General features: G+C 35.3%; 1 protein-coding gene across 7 annotated transcripts in view; it reads right to left on the minus strand.

The window, feature by feature from the left end:
* MGMT (O-6-methylguanine-DNA methyltransferase) overlaps window positions 1–23,239 on the minus strand; it is a 219,981-nt gene that overhangs the window by 174,190 nt on the left and 22,552 nt on the right. For all 7 annotated transcript variants that reach the window (XM_087932525.1, XM_087932528.1, XM_087932527.1 and 4 more), the window contains one exon: window positions 7,715–7,854. In XM_087932525.1, the coding sequence (XP_087788651.1) occupies window positions 7,715–7,854 (140 nt within the window). The remainder of the gene's footprint in view (window positions 1–7,714; window positions 7,855–23,239) is intronic.

A 23,239-nucleotide genomic window follows, 5' to 3' on the forward strand; every position in this document is an offset into this window, starting at 1 on the left:
AGATGGCAGATTCCATAAAAGACTGTGGAGAAGAGAGCTAAGATCCTGTGGGACTTCCAGATACAAATGGAGAGATAGACTCTGGACAACCAACCAAACAGACATGTTGCGGTGCCAAGTAATAGAAACAGCAGGAAGAAGGAGGATGAGAAGCTGGAAATATACCAGAGCCTGAAAGAGAAACTAAAGAGGATGTGAAGTGGACCCAGTGTTGATAGGAGCACTTGGGGCTGTGACTCCTAAGCTGAAAAACTGGTTTGGGAAAAATCCCAGGAACAACATCAGAGCGCTCTATGCAGAAACTGGTTTGTCTGTTTTTTTGTCTTGAATGATAAACACTGAGACCAATTAGCTACAGCAGACTGGGCTATTTATGATAAATGAATTGTTTGTGAGAAGACTTGAGTATTACTTTAAAGCAACTACATTTTTTCAAAACAATAATGGCAATTTTTCTCTTCTAATGATACCAAATACCACTTAGACCTCTTGACCCTACACAAAAGGTGCCAGATTTTTACCTTTCCCACCAGCATCGGTCAACTCTGAACAGGATCCTTATCCAACATGCTGTCTGCCAGTATTCATTATTTAAGTGGGGTCTTATCTCTACCCCTCAGTGTGACTATGGTGCTCTTCGACAAAATATCCATCACATGGATATTAATGTAAGGTCCGGCCCAATGTCTCATTTTTTCAACATAGACCACCTTGTCCTTGAATGGCTGGGTGGACTGGACATTAACATTTCATCACTATAAGTTCATGTATTTGCCATACACTAAATAAATAAATAAACCTCTTAGACAAATGAAAGCCAAAAAAACAAAAAAGATTCCATTTACTAACTCTATTTCAGGAATCTAGATGACCATCACTTTCTTATATTTAACTACCCTGTAATCACACATGAAATGTTAGGTGAACATCACCAACCACTTTACCCCCCTCTCCAAAGATCATCTGCATTCTTAACCTAAGTGTTAAGAAGAATGAAATTAATTTTTATCTGAGTGCAAAGACAAAGTTACAAGACAGGTATCTTGGTATATACGTGAATTCTCAAGATTTGATAATTTCTATTCAAGTGCAGTGAACAAAGTAATGCAATACTTCGGATTTTGATAGTGATATATGTATGAGACACTGAGCATAAATATTGCAATTACAATTTTTACTATAAGAAAACATTGCCAATGTAACAAAGAAAAAAGGCCTTGACCAAAATATCTGAGGATATTAAACTGAGACGTAATCTACTGATGCAAATCATTACATCTATTTGCATTTGCTTACTGAACCCTAACATAGAAATTAAACTACATAGAATGGGGGGAGGAAAGGGAGAGAGCTGGCTGTGCATGGTTAAAAGGAGACATCTTGGAGGATCCAAGCTCTTTCATTAATTTCCCTACTTCCCCTCATTAACAAGTAAAATGTTTTTACTGCTTGAAAAGTTTTAATAAATAGGAAAATGCAGGGCAGCCTACATAAGTTTTTAATGCAATATACAAAAGCTTTTAATATTTTTACATACATTAATGAAAAGCTAAATTTTATAAGATCTATTCTGAGAGAAATAAATACTACATGAACAATTACAAATCCCTTATAAATGTTTAACTCTTCCATTTCGTACAATACATCAATTAGCAAGTCAATTAAATGAATATGCGGGGTTTTTTTTTAAAAAAACTGACTCTTTCAGTTCTTCTTAACTATTTTAATTTATTAAGGAAAAGCAAAAAAATAGACTGCTAGAGATCCACATTCAAATTCAAACTCAGCTATGAATTTTCTGGAGTTAGTAAGTTAGTAGTAAGGAACTTCATTATAAACCTAGACCAGCAGTGTAAATGCCAGTGTTGAAATATTTGAAGTGAACTGAATATTTCATTCACTTTCGGGTGAATGAAAAGCCACCATATACTTTTAGTGGTCTTTAATTAGCTACCATGCACAATCCAGCTACTCTGTGAATAATAGGCAGTTTTGTCTGATAAAAGGCAAAGCATTAACATCATCTGAACATTCAGTAAAATTCAATAAAAGAGGTAAAATCAAGCCATTTTATCTTTGTAAAAATAGAATATAGAGAGATGTGGTTCAACATTTCAATGGCTTCAAAGCAACCAGACATAAGGTTCCATTAAATCTAGTCTCCCAAAAAGCAGATGGCAATATATTAAAATTCCTCCAGAAAATTGTTAATACATACTTAAAGAAATTATAGACTGGTTCCTATTCAGAATCTGCCTCCAGGATTTTTGGGTTCTCTGACTAAATCCTGTATACAAAATACATTAATAGCCATGCCAGCCCTATTAGAGGTGACAGATATTTAAGAGCTTTAGTGAAAAAGTTAAATGGGAATAATTTTCTAGAATAGCCTTCATTTAACATGACTGACAATTATTCAAAGGAGTCTGCTGAATTGGGATTTTAAAATAAATATGTATAACCAAACTCTCCCTTTAATCCTCAGTGATGCCATGCCTAATAGAAACCAAGAGGCTGTGAGTTTTAATTCCATTTTAGGCATAAAAGATGAAAGACTGACTTTGGGCCTCTCTCAGCCCAACTTACTTCACAAGGTTGTTGTTGTGGAAAAAGAACAAAACGAAGGTGTACTAGATGTTTGCTGCCTAGATTTATTTATTAAAAAACTCCTGATGCAATCAGTCTTCCTCCCCCTTGATTCAATCTTGTGTAGTAATTTTTTCTGCACCTTTAGTGAACAAAGAATGGGATTTTTCCATGTTGATCATTATCAAGAGGGAGTATTCAATCTTTAATTTGTCCATGATTGATTAAATCCATATTTCAAAAGCATCTGTCTTATTTTTCTCACTCTTTCTCAAAGTCCAGCTTTTACAAATTACCATGGGAAAAAGAATCCTGAACTTTGCTGTGAAAGAAGTTCTTTATTCTTGATAGTTTTACTAAAAATTTTCATCATTTCTTCTCTAGGATTAATCTCACCTTTAGTGATTCAGCATTGCTGGACTAATGCAGCATGAGGCTTACCTTGAAGAGTATTTAGAAGTTTCATCTATGTACAAAATGGAGCAGGGGGGACAATTATGGGTGCTTATCATTTGGAATATCTGACATCTCTGCTTTATTTTGGCTACTAGACTCATTCCAGGTTCAACTATGTTTTCTTGGGCTCAAGTATAATAAACATTGGCTTTATTCATTAATTCATTCAATTTATATACAGGCTCACAACAAAAACATGATTCTGGGCCACCAACAATATTTAATATAAAAGTACATAACAAAATTCTGAGTGATATACAGTATTTATTAGCCGAGAAAAACAAACCAAAACCAAAAATTAACAAAACCAGGAAATGGGCTCAACCAGAAGTGGTATTCAGCAGGTTCTGACCAGTCCTGGAGAACCGGTAGTGGAAATTTTGAGTAGTTCACCTCTGACTAGCCCCACTCCCATCTATTCTCTGCCTCCTGAGTCCCAGCCGATCAGCTGGATCTTCTTTTGTTGCCCTGCACAGGAGAACAGAGCTGGAAAACAGGTTAGTGGGATGGGGAGGGAAGGGGATTTTGCAATAATCTTCCCCCAGGAGTGGGGAGGGAATGGGGATTTTACAGTATCCTTCCCCTGCCATGCCTACCAAGCCATGCTCACCAAGCCATGCCCACAGAACCAGTCATAAAAAAATCTGAATCCCACCACTGAGCTCAACCACATACCTCAGGCCTTGTCCATTACAGAGTGCCATCTGATGGGATAGCCTTTCTATTTTGGTCATCTACTACAAACTTTCTGATCCTGCTAGCCTTATAAGTCTCTTGCTGGTCACATCTACCCAACCCATTAGAGTGGGGAGGCAGAAAATGCTGTGAGTCCCATCCCGTCTGGTGGGACCCAGAAGAAGGGCCTTCTCCATGGTGGCTCCCTCTCTCTCTGGAATATCATTCCCCCAGAAATTAGAATGGTCCCCTCTCTAATATTCTTCCGGAAGGCACTGAAGACCTGGTTCTGCCAGCGGGCCTGGGGAACCCATAGTGGGATGGAGCCCCTCAAATGGCTTGTGTGATCTGCTGTTGTCGGGGCGGGGGTGGGAGTGATTTTTTCATTTTTTTCCAGATTTTGTTCTATTGTACTTTATTAATTTGTTTGGTTCTTTTTGTTAGTTTTATTGTATTTTTTTAAAATATGATTTTACATTCTGTAAGCCACCTTAGTCACCATGGGCAAATAGGTGGCAATATTTATTTATTAAATCAATCAATCAATCAATCAATCAATCTTGAGATATGTCTTTTGCAATCATTTTGCCTGGGAAGAGCAAGCAGGGAGTTTTTTTCCCACCCTTGCAGGTAAAAACATCAATGGTGATATCTTTACAGATGATAGCAATATTCAATTAAGATAAAGCTATGATGATTTTAGAAAAATTCTGAAAAAGCTAAGTTTTTCTTTTAAATTCTGCTAGAGATCATGAATGGAGGAAGTACTCTATGAAGAAAAATAACATCAAAGGTAATATGCTTCAGAGATCATTACAGAACGTGACCATAAAACCCTGACACATTGTCATTAGCCACACAAGGGCTCCACATTGGCAAAACTAGTGAATTTTACTAAAGGTTCTCCAAGTTCTTTCTAATGAATGGGGAAGAAAATTCCTGAGTATGTAGAACAACTGGCCTAAATTATTTGGTGTTAAATGAAGAAAACCATTGGAACTAAGGAACTTCATTGTATTGCAATATCCTAAAAAAAACCCTGAAGTATACACTGATAGCAGAATAGAAAGATTTAATAACAACTTATTTACGGCTTATGAGAACTTGACTGTAAAGCTTTTACAGCACAATTCTACTTTTCTTTCTTATTTTCTTTTCCAAAAGAGTCTTAAGTTATGACAGATTACTCTGGAGAGAGATCTGTACATGTGTATGTGTATACGTATGTACGTGTGTGTGTGTGTGTGTATGTATGTATATTAATATTCATATATAATATTGTATTTCATATATACATATTTAAAGACGCAAGTAATTTTGTAATGGATGCCTTAGTATTACCTGGAAATCTTTTTTTTATTTTTGGAATTATGATGAGTTAAAAAATAAAGCCCTATCATTAAACTTGTTTTTTTCTCCACCATTATAATCTAAGAACCCTGTAAGTATAAACAATTCCATAGTTACAATCTGAAAAACCATCAGGAGAAAAACTAGCCCAGTTTATTTTTAATAAAAGGAGGATCATAGTATATAATAACTCTTCCTGCCATATCCATTGAATCTGCAGAAATAGAGATTGATGTCTAGATATTTCTGGCAGGGGAAGCAATATTTCTCTACAACACATGCTTTAGATATACAATTCCATTTTGAGATATGTAAGAAGGCCAGTGTCAACCTATCTACCCCTCAAAAGCTGCATTTGAACCTAATCCATTTAGTAAAAGAAAATCAGTCAAAAATTGTATAGCAGTGCTGTATATTTTTCCCATTTCCCACTAATTAACCTATTTGAGCTACGCTTTTTTATTTCACATATACAGCATAATGAGACAAAAATAAGGTAGACCAAATGTCATTGATTAATATTGTCTGCAGAATCCATACAACCTGATAGCCTAGGAAAATGATGTTTTGGAACAACTATGTTTCTGCTACAGAAACATCAATATAGATGTAGATATATCTTTCCATTAAGACATAAGAAGGAAATCTAGGGATCTACTAATTAAAAAGGTGTTTAGTTTTTCACCTTACGATTACAGAAAACATGAGATGTGGCAATCCAACTTATGAAATGTCAAGGTGGGGTTAATCCATGTCAACTGTCTGCATCATTTTTAAGGCATTTGTGCAAGATTAAGGAATAACCAGCAATGTGGTCACACTTGATGTTACTCAATGGTTTGAATTAATAAAACCATCACTGAAAGAAATCACTCTGTCAAAGTTTTACAAAGCATTATTTATCACAATATGAAGATTAAAAAAACAACCCTCCCCCAAGTGACAAGATATTTGTGTACAAATATTTTATGATATCAGTTTGGAATAGTAATACTCATCAGTTGGCATTATATAATTTGGTGTGTCAATGTTTCTGGATGACATATATAATAACTTAAATCATATATAATCTTATTACAGTTAGCTAAATTGGCCTGCAAGATGGTTACTAAACTATTCTGCAAAAAGGCCTAGAGATGGGGGATGGATAATTCTGGGTAAAGTATGAATCCAAATTTGTAAAGTCAACTTCACGCTTACCTGTTGTTTGCAATTTCATCCCACCTCAAGTTTTTTATTCATTTTGCAAAGATTTAATGTCTCTAGGTCACATTCAGTTAAGTCTTTATTTCTTTCATTTTTTCTTGTTTCTGTATATTTGCATCAAGTGGAAATTCATAAGTGAGCTTAGTTTTAGAATGTTTTTAAGATTTCAGTACACTGTCTCTGTGTTATTAATTGTGAATTGCAGAAAGAAAATCCATTTTGTTTAGTGAATGAAAAATTCACAAAGTTCTCCAATGACCTCAATGAGGCAACTCATGCTCTTCCCTCCTCTTTCATTTTGTGCATAAAGACATCTGCAGAGAAAAATCAATGTTTGCTCCACTTGTGGAAGGTTTAGCTGATGTTCATTCACGAGTGCTGAAGATTCCCTTGTGCCACAAACAAGGAGACTTGGAGTGAGAGCTTTCTAAATGCTTCATCTACTTTTAACAGCTAGGGAGGGTAAGATGACTTTCTGGAAGATGGCACAGGATAAGAAGATTTAAAAGTAATAACATGGATTCCATCAGGAGCAGGCATTGCTAGACTTATAATCCCTTGGTCATTAAAACGCATCACATACATAGTAGATCCTGCTCTGCTACTGAATCGCTGAAATGAAAAGTGATTTATCAGGACAAAGGAGCACACCATTTTTAACACGACCAAGATGTTATTGTTTTAAATATGGATGTTTAAAAATTATGATGTGAAATAATGCTTTTAAAGGTCTCCCTTGGTTTTAAGATTAATTTCAGTATTGTACAATATGAACTGTGTTAAAGCCTATAAAATGTTTGCTGAAAATTGTGTCTATTTCAGTGTAAGTACAGCTTCCAAATAAAACTGAATCTTTAAAAAACTGGAAAGTAGCCTCAGACAGACTTGTTCATTCATAACATTTATATTGTATCAAAAGCTATTAAAAGAAGAATATAAAATTAAACTGAGTTTGTAGAATATGCATATTTGCTATTTTTATGTTATACATAAACTAGGAAAAAATTAAAAATTGTATTCATGTTGGCAATAAAGAGATTTCTTCTCTTTTTGGAATCAATTTTCATTTTCTCAGGATTCCTTGTGAGACATTAGCACACTTCTCCCTGACCTCATGTTAAAGCCATATTAAAAATGCTTCCATCAGTAATCAGCAGATGATCTCTTCAATCATTTGAGAAATACTAAAGATAAAGTAAAAATTGTATCAGCCCTTTCAGCAGTTAGTAGCTAATTTTTTTAAAAAAAGTTTTAGTCTCTTATTTTCAGGCCATCTGATGTATATAAATTTTTTTAAAAAAAGGAAATGTAAAAATGTTACCTAAATTGGAAAGTTCTTGCAAGAAACGAAACCAACATTTCTCATTGAGTTGTAGCAAAGATCTTGATTTTTGACATGCATATTTATATGTAAAAAATAATGAATTAAATTCAGACTTACCCATTTTGTGTTTCAGCTTTTCCCTCAAGGCGTACCTCATGTATTCCTGTTTCACATCCAAATATCTCAATTTTTCCAAGAGGACTACGCAGAATGACACATCTCCTTTTACACTGAGTCATCTCATCTCTCAAAGGCACCTGGTTTAAAAACAAATAACAATATATTTGATGATAGATAGACAGACAGATAGTTAAGGACTTTACACACTTTTAGTATTTTTTCTGAAATAAAATAAAAGAATTAGAAGAGATATTTTTCAGGGAAAAATATATTTATATATAAATGTATAATATTCATCAGTGGTAACGAGTTTCAAGCAGGGGATATTATTACAGTTTATTGATGAGTGAATTAACAGGCATTTGGCTAGGGACTTCTGTCAAAAGGGATTCCTATCAATTTTTTCTCTTACTCAAGAGTTTATATTTAGCTAAACTGAGAAGGGATTAAGGAGGAGCCAAACCTTTGCACTGGGAGTTCCCTAAAAAGTAAAAATCCCTAAAGAGACAGGAGTCTACACTTGTGAACTGCAAAGTTGTGGCATATTTTTCTTCTTGTCTGAAAACAGCAACAAATACATGTGGCTAGTTTTTAAAGAAAAAGTCTCAGCAAATAGTTACACTTCAGTTATTCAAAAATAATGAAAAGTAATCAGTTCAAATAAAAAGACAAGGTAGCAAAAACAGTAGTCATATGTGCAAGCCCAGTAGATGACACTAAAACCAGAAATAAAAGTTGAAGAAGGTATTCTGTACCAGTCAGTTTTCAGGTTCTTGTAGATAGAAATGGGGTGGGAAAGATGTCTATATTGGGGTGGAAATGAGGAAATGTTCCCATTTTAAACAGATTTAGCAATTTCATGATAATTGTTTTTCACTTGTTCCTACTTTTAAAAAAAAATAGAGAATCAGTAATTTCATGGCTCTCTCTGACTGGTTCCAATAGCTAGGAGAGAGCAGAAGGAAGAGGAAACTACAGAAGTTAAAGAAAAAAGAAAGCTCTTCCCTGTAGTCCTCATGTGGGCAGACTGAATAATGTTGCCTCATGGAGGACTTTGCACCTATTGTTAACTGAGTAGACAGGAAGGAGCCAGAAGCAATTTTTTTTACCGCATATGCATCCTTTGGATCTGGCCTCTCTATAGCATCCCTATTTGCCTGGGAAATGGACTTGGTCTGCTTGTCTTTTTCTCAGGCTAAAGTCACAACACCTTTTTTATTTTATTTTATTATTGTAGCATCAAGTATGTAGCCACTCAATAACAAAATTGTCAAGTGTAAGTATTATGGATGAGTGGATAGTAATGTAACGAGGAGAAAGAAGCATTTAATGAAGTGTAGATATGTCCCCAAAAGAATATAAAATCTAATACAGGAATCTAATGGGGGGAAAAAAACAAGTATTGAAGTGCCATCATTTGAGGCAAAATCTACGGGGTTTGGGGAGGGACGGGGTACCTTTGACTCAGTATTGACTCTTGGCAACTGCTTTGACTAACCCCTGCAGTTTTATTGCCATTACTTCCTTCTTAGTACTGAGAGAGAATAACTGATCCATAGTCACCCTTATGGCTTTGTATATAAGGCTGGGCTAGAACTCCTGGCTTCTAACCTGCTGTCTTAAATCATTTATACCAAACTGGCTCTCTAGTTTGTATTAATCTTTCTATTTTTACTCAGAAGTGACCTAAAGCACTTAAACTTGTTGGTAGCTATGAGAGAAGAGATGGTAAAGAAGATTATTAGTGAAAAGATAATTGTGATGAGAAGGAGTGATAGACTTTACAGGGCTTATCAGTGGGAATACTGACTAGTGCCGTGATGGCAAACCTATGGCACATGGGCTGGAAGTGGCACGCAAAGCCATTTTCACTGGCATGTGAGCCGTCGCCCCGGAACAGGTCCACTGCACATGCACGCATGCCACACGCACGCCAGCTGATTGTCAGGTAGCTGCAACACATATGCGGGGATGGGGCATGCGGGAGACGCATGCGCATGTGCAGAAAGGCACGGAGCGCACAGGGTGGTCACACAGGCATGCATAGAAATGCATGGTGTGCATGTAGGGGGTCATGTGCGCATACGCAAGGGACATGGGGGGGCGCATGCATTGCCTTATGGGTGTTGTCACGCATGCACTTTTGGCACGCGAGAATGGAAAGCCATCACTGGACTAGTGAAACATATTCCAGAAGGCAGATATCCCATTGATCCTAACAAAAAGAAATAATTACAGAGATATTTTGGTTTCGACATCATTCAAAGGAAAAATGGTACCTTAGACTCTTACAAAACTCTAACTCTAATAACAACAACAATAATGGAAACAGAACTGTGGTAAACATAGTATCAATTGCACCTTGAGTGCAATCCAAAATAACACTACTAGTATTAGAACACTACTTGAACTTCACCGGCATTGACAAAATCATTACCAAAAGTCTATCAAGATTCTCAGTCACCCAAGTCAGGGTTATCCCAGAGGTGCTTTTTTAAAAGGTAACTGGACTTCTTTTTCTTCGAAGATGTTTCGCTCCTCATCCAAGAAGCTTCTTCAGTTCTGAACTGAAGAAGTTTCTTGGATGAGAAGCTAAACATTTTCAAGAAACATAAAGTCCAACTGCCTTTTCAAAAAGCATCTCTGGGAAAATCATCACCAGTTAAGGGTTTACTTGGAACAACTTATATCCTGTTATATTTTTAACACCATCAAAAATAACATCTGCTTATCCCGGATCCTTGGAAAGGATTTGATAGGTGGATAAATATGCCAAATCCAGTCTATCTAGTTGATTGTGTGATTGTTCTAGAATATTTCCATAGAATATTTGATCACCTTGATCTGGCTTCAATCTGCTGGAACAGGCTAGCACTGAGATAGAAGTTCTGTTATGAGAACAATTTAGCAAATCATAAACTTGCCATCTTGGTGGCATAGCAAAAATATTATGTAGACAAACCCTTAGAAATTCAAATTTGAGACAAAGAAGCATTCTAGTTCACTTCAGATGGAAAATCTGCTATTATCTATTAGAGGCAGTGTCTTTTTGGTGCCATAAATTAAAGGATATTCTGTCTACTACAATTCTTTTTTTTTTTAATAAAGTTTTATTTGGGGTTTCACACACAAAATACAAGTAAAACATCTTTTTTGAAAATAGCATGGTCCCGGGTTGAATTTCTTTATACAGACACAAAACTCAATTTCATGCTCCTTTTTGTATTCTATTCCATATCTTATACTATTTTACATTTTCTATATAGTTTTTCCCCTCTTTTAATTTTCTCAATTTTATTTTGATTATCTCATCTCAATTCAAATCATTATATTTATACTTTTGTCTGTTCTGTTTCAATTTCATATTATCTTTTCTCATTAAACAAATTTTCTCCTGTAGTTACTAATTGGAGTATGACACCTTTATATCTTTTAATTACATCCATTCAACTCTTATTTAAACTTCAATATATACCTTAAGTTTATGACCTTCAATATAATACATAATACATAACTTCCAATCAAATTCTGCTTGGTACATTCTTATAATACACACTATATTCTTTTTTTTAAAAAAAGAAAGATTGTAAATATATGTAATTATAAACCCTCATTCCATTCCAGTTCAGTTGTATCATTAATAATCATTAAAATCTTAACATCTTTAACACTTCTTTTCAATTAAATATCATACTTCCTTAAAAACACATATAATCTCCATAATTAATTTTTCCCTTATTTCTCTTCACATTTTATAAATCATTAAATATACCTTTTGTTACATTTATTTATTGACAAGCATTTCACTGAATTACGATAGCTATTTTATCAGACATTTTAATCATACATTGTTTCATATTTTCTAAAATTATTTCTGCTTCTAATATAACCATACTAACTTATGTACCTTTGCAGAATCCCTTTTTCCATTAAATTTTCACCCATTATCTCTAAATAGGCCCTGTTTCTCTAAATTTTGCTTCTGTCCTTTATAACTTCTTTTCCTTTCTTTCTTCCCTCTCATCTTCTCCCTCCCCTTTTTACCCCTTTGTCTCTCTAGTACGAATTCTCTCTTCTGCATTTCCCTCTTCTGTTGCTTTCTGATTTTATACTTATTTTTTCACTCTATTTTTTTTTTGGGGGGAGTTGTTTTTCCCAATCTTAAACTTTCCATTCTCTTTCCCCCTTTCCTTTTTCCCCCTATCTAAGATTACTTGTTCATTAAAGATGGCTTCTTCTTTGTCGCAATCTTCTTGTTCTCCAGGCATTTCTTGTTGTTTCTCATAATTCCAAATCTCCATTTCTAAAAACTGAAATATGAAACCAAAAGAACCTCTCCCTTCTTGTGCATCTTCTTTGTACTTTTTAAGTTCCATTTTCAGTTCTTCTAAAAGTGGAGCCATTTTAAACAGTTTTAAACAACCACCCAATTGATTTTAGTCATTCAAAATAATAACCAAGAATCCAGAAATCATCAAGTAATCAAGATAGTCCCAAATTATATCTACTTATTTCTTTTTTGACTTTCTCTTCCTGGGGTTTTTGTTGCGATATTTCAGTTAGAAAGTATCTTTTGGAAGTCTTGTTGAGATTTTGCTGTAAGTTCTTTTTTTAATTCCAGGCAGTCTCCTCCCTTCCAGATCCTACCCTTTTATTCTTTTTCTCTCCTTTCCTGTTTTCAAAAGCTTTTAATTATCCAGAAATCTTTATTATCCCTTTGACTTTTTATTTTCAGCATTAAATACCTATTGATGTCAAAGTGGATTTTTTTCCAATTTCTTGCTTAAGTCTCTTAGCTGTCAGTATAGGAAAAGGAGAAAACCAAATCTTTTCCCTTTTCTCTCTCCTTTGCAGCTAAAAAATCTTCTTAGGGAACAATGTTATTGTTTTTTAACAGTTTCAATTCCAGGGTACCTTATTTGTTACTTTTGCTGTTTGACCCAGTCAACCAACACTTTCTCTTCTTATCTTCCTCCTGCACATTCTTTTCCGGTCGAGTTCTTCTTTGTGGTGGCCATTTCTGACCACCGCTGCAACCGCCTTTGGGAAAGGGAGTGATGGCCAGCTGGGGAAGAGAGATGCGGCTCTCCTCAACCCTGCTGGCAGTCTCCCCCCTCTTCACCACCTCTACGGGGTGGCTTAGCCCCGAAACCAGCCAGCTCGGGGTGCTCCAGCGGCAAGCAAGGATCAAAGCCTCGCAGAGACGAGGTTTTGGTCTGTCTCTGAAAAAGCTCAAACCGGAAGTCCTCTACTACAATTCCTTAAAAACTGAACATGTGCTAACAATTTGAGCTGGACTTCCAGAGACAATCAGGAATCAGAATACAATGAAAATAATATTGGAAAGCTACAATGTGAATCAGAAGGTATAGCACAAGTTGTAATAAGAAAATGTACTTCTATTGCCAGGAGAAACTAGGTGGATCTCAGCTACTATATGTTTTCAGAGTTGGGTGAACAAAGTAAGTATTGTAGTATGCTACAATATATGACTTAATGTCTCAAAATAATTGTACATCATCATCATCATTATTATTATTATTATTATTATTATTATTATTATTATTATTATTATTAACAAAAAACAACAGTGTACACAGCAAACGATATAACTATACTAGGTTTTGTATCACAAATCACTAGTCGAAAAGTTCCCAAACATTTAGGACTGCATGATGTATCGGCAGATTATGCGAGCAGATCCCAGTAAGGTGGCCTTCTGCAGCTGATCAATTATGATTTTGTCAGCGCCAATTGTTTTCAAGTGCTTGCCTAGGTCTTTAGGCACAGCACCCAGTGTGCCAAGTACCACTGGAACCACCTGCACTGGTTTATGCCAGAGTCTCTGCAGTTCGATTTTCAAGTTCAGATAACTTGTGTTTTTTTCAAGTTGTTTCTCGTCGATTCTGCTGCCACCAAGTATGGCAATGTCGATGATCCACACTTTTTTCTTCTCCACAATTGTGATATTCGGTGTATTGTGTTCCAAAACTTTATCAGTCTGTATTCTGAAGTCCCACAGTAGTTTTGCATGCTCATTTTTGACCACTTTTTCAATAATAATAATAATAATAATAATAATAATAATAATAATAATAATAGAAAGAGCAACATATTTAATATTTATATAGACAGTGTGTTGTATGGTTACAATTCCTTTAAACAATACTCAGCATCATAATAGTGATATTTTCTAACAATAATCTTATAGTACCAGTGCTTTCCCTTCATAATATTAATACATATTAATGTATTAATAGTTGGACTGTGTACAGGAGGCACGCTAAGCAACTGAACCATTTACACACAACCTGCCTCCACAGACTTCTGAGGATCCGGTGGCAGGACAAGATGCCAGACACAGAAGTCCTCTCCAGAGCATGCCTGCCATCAGTTCCCAGCCTGCTGATGAAAGCCCAGACATGCTGGGCAGGCCATGTTGCAAGGATGCCATCACATCCCTAAACAGCTCCTCTATGGTGAGCTGTCTCAAGGAATACGATTGCACAGAGGACAAAGGAAGCATTACAAAGACATGTTGAAAGCCTCCTTCAAGTCCCTGGACATCGACACCACCTCCTGGCAAACCCTGGTACAAGATCGATTGACATGGCATACGTTGATGCAACAAGGCTGCCAGACATGTGAAGACAAAAGAACTACAGCACAAAAGAAGCAAGCACTCCGCAAAGCCAGAGCTGCAAATGCTGCAACAATGGTGCCCCGACATGTGACAAAACATTCTGTGCCACATAGGCCTTACCAGGCACCTGCAGACACACTGTGGACAGCTCACAACCTGTTAGATGTCGAGGTCCTCTTTGAACACAATGGATGAACATCATCACATATTAATTATTAATACTAATTAATCTTTCTCTTGAAATATTCACTATCTTCCTTTTCTTTAATTTCAAGAGTTAGTCTACTTATTTCTGCACATTCTAAGATTTTTTTAATTTATCTTCTCTTCTGTAGGGATCTCCTCACCTTTCCAATGTTGCGCAAACATGATTCTGGCTACTGTTAACACATGTACACATTCCTTTTACTGTATTTTATAAATTTTCTTTTTATGCAGTGGACATTGTTAGTTTTTAGGTTGTCCCACAACTTCTACCATTTATCCAATTCTATAGAGTGCCTGAAATTTTTGGCCCACACTATCATGGTTTCCTTTACTTGCTCTTCTTCCATTCTAATACTCAATAAATAATTATATATTTTTTTAATTAGTTTCCCCTCTGTACTGTTAAAATTGGATCCAGTTCTGTTGGTTCTTTATGAAACCCATATAATTTAGCATCTGTTTATATCTAGATTGTATTTGTACATACAGCCACTATGTTAAGTCTGTCCCTGTCTATTCAATTCTTGCTTGTACCCAATTCTTGATAACAGTATGTTTCAGAACATTCAATCTGCTGTTACCAGTTTCACCAGTCCTCAAAGAACTTGGCGTAGGTACTTCTCGTCTTTCAAATATTCTTGTCACATTTATATCTTCCATTTCAAAATGGAAGACACAGAATAGATCTGAGTTTTTTTCTTATCTAGTTTATCTTGCAGAATATTTTTTTTAAAACCCAAGCTGATGGGACAGCATTTATCACAGGAAGAAAATCTTCTCTTGTCAATACAATTCTGGAAATTGTTAAGTAAATCCCAAGCATTTATGAAACAGCTGTGATTAGATATTGCTGAGTATCATACCAAACAAAAACTGTGAAACAAGAATCTGTCTATTTGCACTGTAGCCATCAGTATCCTGGGTTTTTCACCAACAGCAATGCCTTGTGAATGAAATGAGAACTGGCATTACAATTTAACATATTTAACAAAATTAAATTCAATGGAGAGAAAAGTAAAGTCCTACACTTAGGCAAGAAAAACCAAAAATATACATATAGACTGGGTGAAACCAGGCTCAATAGCAGTAACTGAGAGGGATCTTGGAATCTTAGTGGACAACCAACTAAATATGAGCCAGCAGTGTGCAGCAGCCACCAAAAAAGCTAATGCAATTCTAAATTTCATTAACAGAGGGGTACAATCAGATCAGGTGAGGTACTAATACCACTCTATAAAGCCTTAGTAAGACAACACCTAGAGTACTGCATCCAGTTTTGGTCACCACACGATAAAAAAGATGTTGAGACTCTAGAAAAAGTATAGAGAAGAGCAACCAGGATGATTAGGGGACTGGAGACTAAAACATATGAAGAACGGTTATAGGAACTGGGCATGGCTAGTCTAGTGAACAGAAGGACCAGAAGAGACATGATAGCTGTGTTCCAATATTTAAGGGGCTTCCACAGAGAGAAAGGAATCAAGCTATTTTCTAAAGCACCTGAAGGCTAGACAAGGAATAATAGATGGAAACTGAACAAGGGGAGATTTAACCTGGAAATAAGGAGAAACTTTCTGACAGTGAGATCAACCAACCAATGGAACAGCTTGCCCTCGGAAGTTGTGGGAGCGCCATCACTTGAGACTTTCAAGAAGAGATTGGACTGCCATTTGTCAGAAATGGTGTAGGGTCTCCTGCTTGGGCAGGGGTTTGGACTAGATGACCTACAATTCTGATTAACTGTTGTTGTTATTGTAATTATTATTAAATCCACAAAAAACAACAGTGTACACAGCAAACAAGATAACTATGCTGGGTTTCGTATCACAAATCACTAATTGAATACTTCCCAAGCATTTAGGACGGCGTGATGTATCGGTGGATTATGCAAGCAGATCCCAGTAAGGTGGCCTTCTGCAGCTAACCAATGGTGGTTTTGTCAGCGCCAATTGTTTTCAAGTGCTTGCCTAGGTCTTTAGGCACAGCACCCAGTGTATTACTACTACTACTACTACTACTACTACTACTACTACTACTACTAGCCATGCCCAGTTCCTGTAACCGTTCTTCATATATTTTAGTCTCCACTCCATATTATTATTATTATTTTATAAAACATAAAAATAAAAACAAGAATCAACTACCACTGTTAAGCTCAGTTCCATTGGTCAAAATATATTGCTACTAGAAAATCTATCACAAGAACAATTAATGAACAGGAATATGTAGTGACAGAAGTGGCCTTTGCCTATGAATTCACTCTAAAGTGAAGAAGAATATAGTGTAAACAGTTTTAGAGATTTGTCTCATTAAAAGTAGTTCTACAGATTTGAAATGTCAGTTAGACTGGACCAAACCCAATATTCATTTCATTGGAATAGAGTGGACAGTGAACAATCAAGGTTAATCTTCAGATTGATTTATTTGGTAAGGTGAAAGGGCATAGGAAGTGCATATTAAAGAAACAAAATAAAGAGGTAGCCCAAAACTGAAAAGTTAGTATCATGTACATTAAGACAACAGTAGCCCTCCTTCCCAAATGAATAGTTATTTGTCATCATTATGGACAATTAATGGCTTTGACATTAAATAAATTGGGGTATTCATATAATTCAGAAGTCTCCACCCAAATCTGAAATGTAGAACAAAGGTCTATCATTGCCCATATATAAGACTTAATCAAATTCCTACCCTGTATCAAGTGGGATTGTATCTTGTCGAATTTTTAGGAAATACTCCTTTCCAACCTACAGGAAAAGGTATTCCCACAATTAAAGCCATCTCTCTTTCTAGAAGCAAGATTTCATAAAGTTTCTATGCATTATCCATTTTATCCACTTCCTCAGGAAACAAATGGCAAACCTTACTTAAATGAATATTAATGAATGGTAGTCAGCCTAGGTATAATTGCCTTCAAATTGGCTTAAAGCTTACTATGAATCTGATTTTTCTAGTGAAAATTTTATATATTCCAAAACAAGAACTAGTGAACCTGATGTTACACTGTTTAAACAGGCAATGCAACAATAAATCATAGATGTCTTTTTGTTAAAGTTAAAATCAAGAGTTAGATTCTAATTTTTATATCTTACTAAGATTTCAGTTCAGTCTCCTTCAGAAATTTTACTTCAAAATGAATATTCTGTATATATCTATATTCTGTATATTTTAGGCTCTCCTCCCCCCAAAATATCAAAACCAGTCAGTATTAATCTATTGTAACAAATACCACTAGGATTAAAAAAATGCTCTTAGAAGAATAATAATAGCACCCTAATAAAATTAATTGCATGCAAAATTATCAAATGCAAAAAGGCCGTAAGAAGCTATAAGTATTGGGCTATGCAAAAATTCCAATAAAAATCAGGGCTCCTACCATGCTCAAAACTGCAAATAAGAATAGGGTTATCCTAAGAGATAACTTTACATAAAACTTTTTGCTCTTCAGATCATTATTGCACTTTCTATGATTATCCATCCAGGACTTATAGTTACTTCTGGAGAGAAGGCGACTCTGCTTTTAGCAAAACAAAACAAAAACAGCAAACACTCCTAGCTATGAAATAAATTCTTACCAATCCTGGATTCAGTTCTATTAGCAAAGATACTAAGTTGGAAAGAAACAAGAGTTTGCATAAATGGATTTCACAGTAATTACCCCACAGCCAATATTTTGGACATTAAAATGATTAAATGGAAGTATGGCATACCCTTAAGGATGTTTCTCTTGGCTTCATACACTGCTGAAATTATAAAGCCAGTGTGGCATGCCCAAGATCTGGTGACAAATTGGTTCTTTGATTGATATGTTGATCCCGATACATGCTACCATTAAAATCATGCTTGACAAAATTTACCTGAAGCTATGGAACTGGTTGAATTGAGCTCAGAAAAGAACCCGATGTATTTTGATGGGTATCTACAATAACTGAAAAACAAAATGCATATTTATCCTCCCCTTTAATCTGAATTTAAATAATGTCATAAAGAAACCATAAACTTATGATACTAATAGTAGTAACGGTAAATTATAGTCTGAAGTATTCATAAATTAACCTTTAACTGCAGACTTATTTTAAAATCTTGGCACAAATGTAGCCGAGAACATAATTCAGTTATTGGACCAGATACAAAATAGGTACTACTAAAATAGTTTTCATAGCAGCTTTCTGAAACCTGGCATTCACCAGGTATATTGGGTATAACTATGGTGATTTGAATGAGGAAAGTCCAACATCTTTATAGGGTAGGATGGATAAACAAAACCACATAGATTTAGACTGGGACATAAAGTTCAGCAGCTCAGTTTATGAATTAAGGGAGGCCTACTGCTAACTTTGTGCTCAATGTACAAACTTTCTTCAGAAATTTGTTCTAGGATTGCGGTTTTTGTTTGTTTGGTTGTTTTTTGACTTCGAGTCAAGTCTTGACTCTCAGTGACTGACTAGATTTATCTCTGCAGTTTTGTTGGTCAAGGATTTTCAGAAGTGAGTTGTCATTGTTTCCTTCCTAAGGCTGAGAGTGAGTAACTGACCCAAAGTCACCAAATTGACTTTGTGTCTAAGGTAGAACTAGAACTCATAGTCTCCTAGTTTCTAACCTAATGCCTTAAACTCTACAAAAAAATATTTTTATATCCTATTTACACCATTGCAAGCTCTTGCTCTGTATTCTTTCTTCGACTATTTTACCTCAAAGGTAAAATATTTCTTTTTACATTGCTTACTAGTCTTCTATTCACCCATAAAATTACTTCATACCACATATATATTTTGACAAATATTTTTTTCCCAAAGAAACTATATTTTAAACATTGTTTGCAGCTATCTTTGCCCAACGAGCAACTAAAAATATTATCAAGCATTGTGTGCTATCACAGCATCATCAACTTACTAACAGAGATTTCAATAAAAATCCTGTTTATAATACATTAGATTGTCCGACAAATACTAAACAATTTCTTCTTCAGACACCTGGAAGAGATTCTCCAAGCTTCCTATACCTAAGAGGGCACATCACCTAAAGAGGATTGTGGGATGGCAATTAACAGACGCAATAAAGGCCATAAAGTATTGATGCTTTGCTATCTTTACTGTTACAGGGTAGGCCTTAACAGTGCTGTAACACATGTTTGGTAGAGTTCATCCCCTATTCAATTCCAGCAATGCTCTGGATAACTTTTCTCATTTCATCTCTCTCAACTCTTCCATAAACCATGAAGAGTGATGGGATCCATGAGAGATGAAAAGAGGCATAAGCACAATCTGATTCAAAAGCTCAGTTATTCCCCTATTCCAAACAGTGACCAAGGCTTCAGATGAACTGTCTAGCAGAGTAGCAGGAATAGCTCAATTCCTTCTGAGACCTGTCTGGGTTCATTAAACACAAAGGGAGAACTGATTTAATAGGTCCTGTCTCCCTATAGTGAAAGGTGGTACCAGAGAAACCCATGGTAATCAGTGTGATCTAAGCATGACAAGGCAGGCACCAATAGCTCCCTCAATTTCAGATCAAATTAACACTGCTCCAATAGAAACAAACCTGGTGTGTGACCACTGCCCCAGGTTGGGCTCCAGATGATCTGGGATAGGTGGGTACCATGGAAACTATGAATTCCTGAGCTGCCTCAGACCAATTCCAGGGAGGAAAGTCTCTTGGCAGCCAACACAGTCTGTCTAATGCAACCACCGACAAACCCCCACCAAAATGGGGGGGAGGAAAGTGGGGAGAAATGTCTGCAACAAAAGAGTACATAGTGTACAAAAAGGCTGTCTCCATGTCTGCAGGTGTGGCAAATGCAGATGAACCACACAGAACCAGCAAAACAAACACAGTCCACCCTCTGGGAACACAACCCAACAGATCCAAAACCAAGTCCAGCTTCAATCCAAACATTGTCTAACATTCAGTAAAGTATAAAACTAGAATACTAATATGCAGCAAGTCGGTGTGTACATATTTTCTCTGCCATTTTTATCCATCTATTAAATATTTTGTTGTAGTTCAAAGTACAGATCAAAACTAATACAGCCTAAATTTAAAAAAAACCACTGCTGCAGATTTTATATAAAGCTTATGCTAAGATCATATTAGACAATATTTTGAAATGTGAGAAATTAGAAGTCAAAACTAAAGTTTCAGTGAAGTTTGAAGTGATAGCTGTAATTGGGATACACCATGAAAACAACTATGAGTATATTATAAGGATGTGTAAAATATGAATTCAAATTATTTCAGATACAAATGGTTCTTCAGAGGATTCTGAACAAAATAGATCACATTCTGAAGTTTCCTCCAACCTCAGGAGAAAACAGGACATTTCATTCCATACCATGTTGACTGTTCTGACATTCAGTAATTGGCTTGTTTGTATTTTTTAAGTCCTCATAGGCTTTGAGGTAGAATTAATCAATAAAACAGCAGGCACAGATTTTATACTTGCTGCCACTGGCTGGAACTGGCTGAGGAGAAGAAGGATGGTGGTGCTAGGGAGATTCCATTAAGCACATGTTCAGAGACTAAAAACAGTTTTGAACTTAATAAAAAGGCTGCTGCCTATTTGGTATGTGAATTTACTGCTCTTTTTATATATTCATTTGTTTGCTTGTTGAGTTTTGCAGGCCTGTTGCCAAATAAAACAGTGTTGTGCTTTTGATTTAATAAATATTCTTGCAATGTTATTGAGTTTTCTTTGCAAGCAAAGTGTACTATGTATGGAAGTATATTAAGACATTTTAAGCCAATAACCAGAAAACCACAGTTTTGCTGTTGGTCTGCTATTCATTGGCTATTCTACCAAAGTGAATAAACTTAGCACTACTAGGTATTTTTTCTCCCAAGAAGAGCTCTATGGCATTTGTGCAGGCAGACCAATCTATAACAAATGCTTTTAGTTGTTTGTGAGGGGAATTTGTTAAAACATATGTATTTTAAAATTTACTTGACGTTTTTGGTATAATAGCAGAAGGCTTACTTAACATAGGACACACTGGAGCTTGAGGATCAAATACAAAGATAGGAGGGTAATTGTGAATCCCTATTATTCCCTATAGTGGAATACATACAATGTTTTTGCTTTGCTTCTATAGAACAAAATACTTGTTTCATTTTACGTCCACTCTTATTGCTTGACTGAAACCCCAAAATGTAGAACGTCAGGAACCAGTTCTTTTCCTGACACCAAATTCTGATAGAATTCATGAATTGACACTTTTTTACTACCATGATACCTAAGAAGCTCAGGCTTGTCTTACTCCTGAGAACTGTCAACAGTATACTAGCCCTGCTACATAAAACAAGATAATTTTACAGCTTCCAACTAGACACAGTACTGTAGAGTGACAGTTTGTCATGAAGCATTGAGGGCTGTGGCAGTACGGTTTTGAGCACAAATGTCAGTTTTTAAATGGTTCTGTCTTGGCAAGCAGAAGCTTAAAATGTGTCACACCATCCCAGACTCTCATTCTCTGTAGGACACTAAAGCTAAGTTAATCCTGCCATTATATAGCAAATTTGCAACCTGTTGGTATATTTAAATCTAATTATTGCATATGAATTTGCTACGCAGCAAAAAACTACATCAAATGAAACAGGATATACATTAATGAATGAACAAGAAATATACTGACGGTCATTTTTATATTAAATTGTTTTTATTGCATTTATTATGCAATTGTGAATCTGGGTGATTTATTTTTTAAAAACTAAGCCTGTGCAATTCTTTTGTTTTTTCTAAATATACTTGGAGGCTTACCACTAGGAATTGAGTGGCATATAAATTTAATAAATAGTAATTACTATAATTATAAAACATGGAAAGTCTTTCATAATATATAAATGTTGGGTGGCACTGTTAGGACTGTGTTTCGCTCATCAACAAATTGAATTGCCTGGTCTGATTGACTTGCTTGTTAGCTGAGAATAACTTTTATTCAGAATACTTAAGCTATTAATAAATATTTTATTGTGCAAATATTTTAGTTTAATTTTGGATGATTTTGTGTTTCAGGATAGGTAATTTTCTGTCCAATATCTTTCTCATTAATACCATTTTGATTCATTTTATGAATTCCAGTATTCTGGAATACTGTTATGATTATGATATGAGGTTTTATTCTGGAATTTATCTTAACTGCTAAATTGTAGATATAAGGAAAAGAAATAATGGCATAAATAGATTCTTAAACCACTAACACTCTTAAATATTTTCACCTACATATTGTGTTAAAAAGTCTGCTACTCAGACATCAGGGCACAGTATGATAGTTAAACTAAAATACCAAATTCTAATGAAAGGAAAATGCCACAGAACAACATTATGCAAAAACTGTTGTTGGTTTTTTTTTCTGGGGGGGGGGGGGATAATCAGTAGGCAAGCACAATACCCTATTCGTTCAACTTGGTCCAGACCTTTTAGAAAATTAAGCAGAACTTAGAAAGTTCACTGTCATATTGTTACTGTGGTTTTCATTTAACTAAATAATAATGTCAACTAAATATTTCTTTTCAAACAATTTTACAGATATATACTTTAAGAATGAATATTTAAACTTAGTTTAAATCTTTTTTCTGCCAATTAGTTCTGTATGTTTGTTGTTCATACAAATTGTTCTACTGCATAGATAATTATTTCTCTTCTGAAAGAATATTCAAGAGACAACTATTAGCTTAAT

This window comes from Pseudonaja textilis, chromosome 4 (assembly GCF_049901715.1).
Source record: "Pseudonaja textilis isolate UNSWEBS1 chromosome 4, rPseTex1.2, whole genome shotgun sequence".
NCBI classification, from domain to species: domain Eukaryota; kingdom Metazoa; phylum Chordata; class Lepidosauria; order Squamata; family Elapidae; genus Pseudonaja; species Pseudonaja textilis.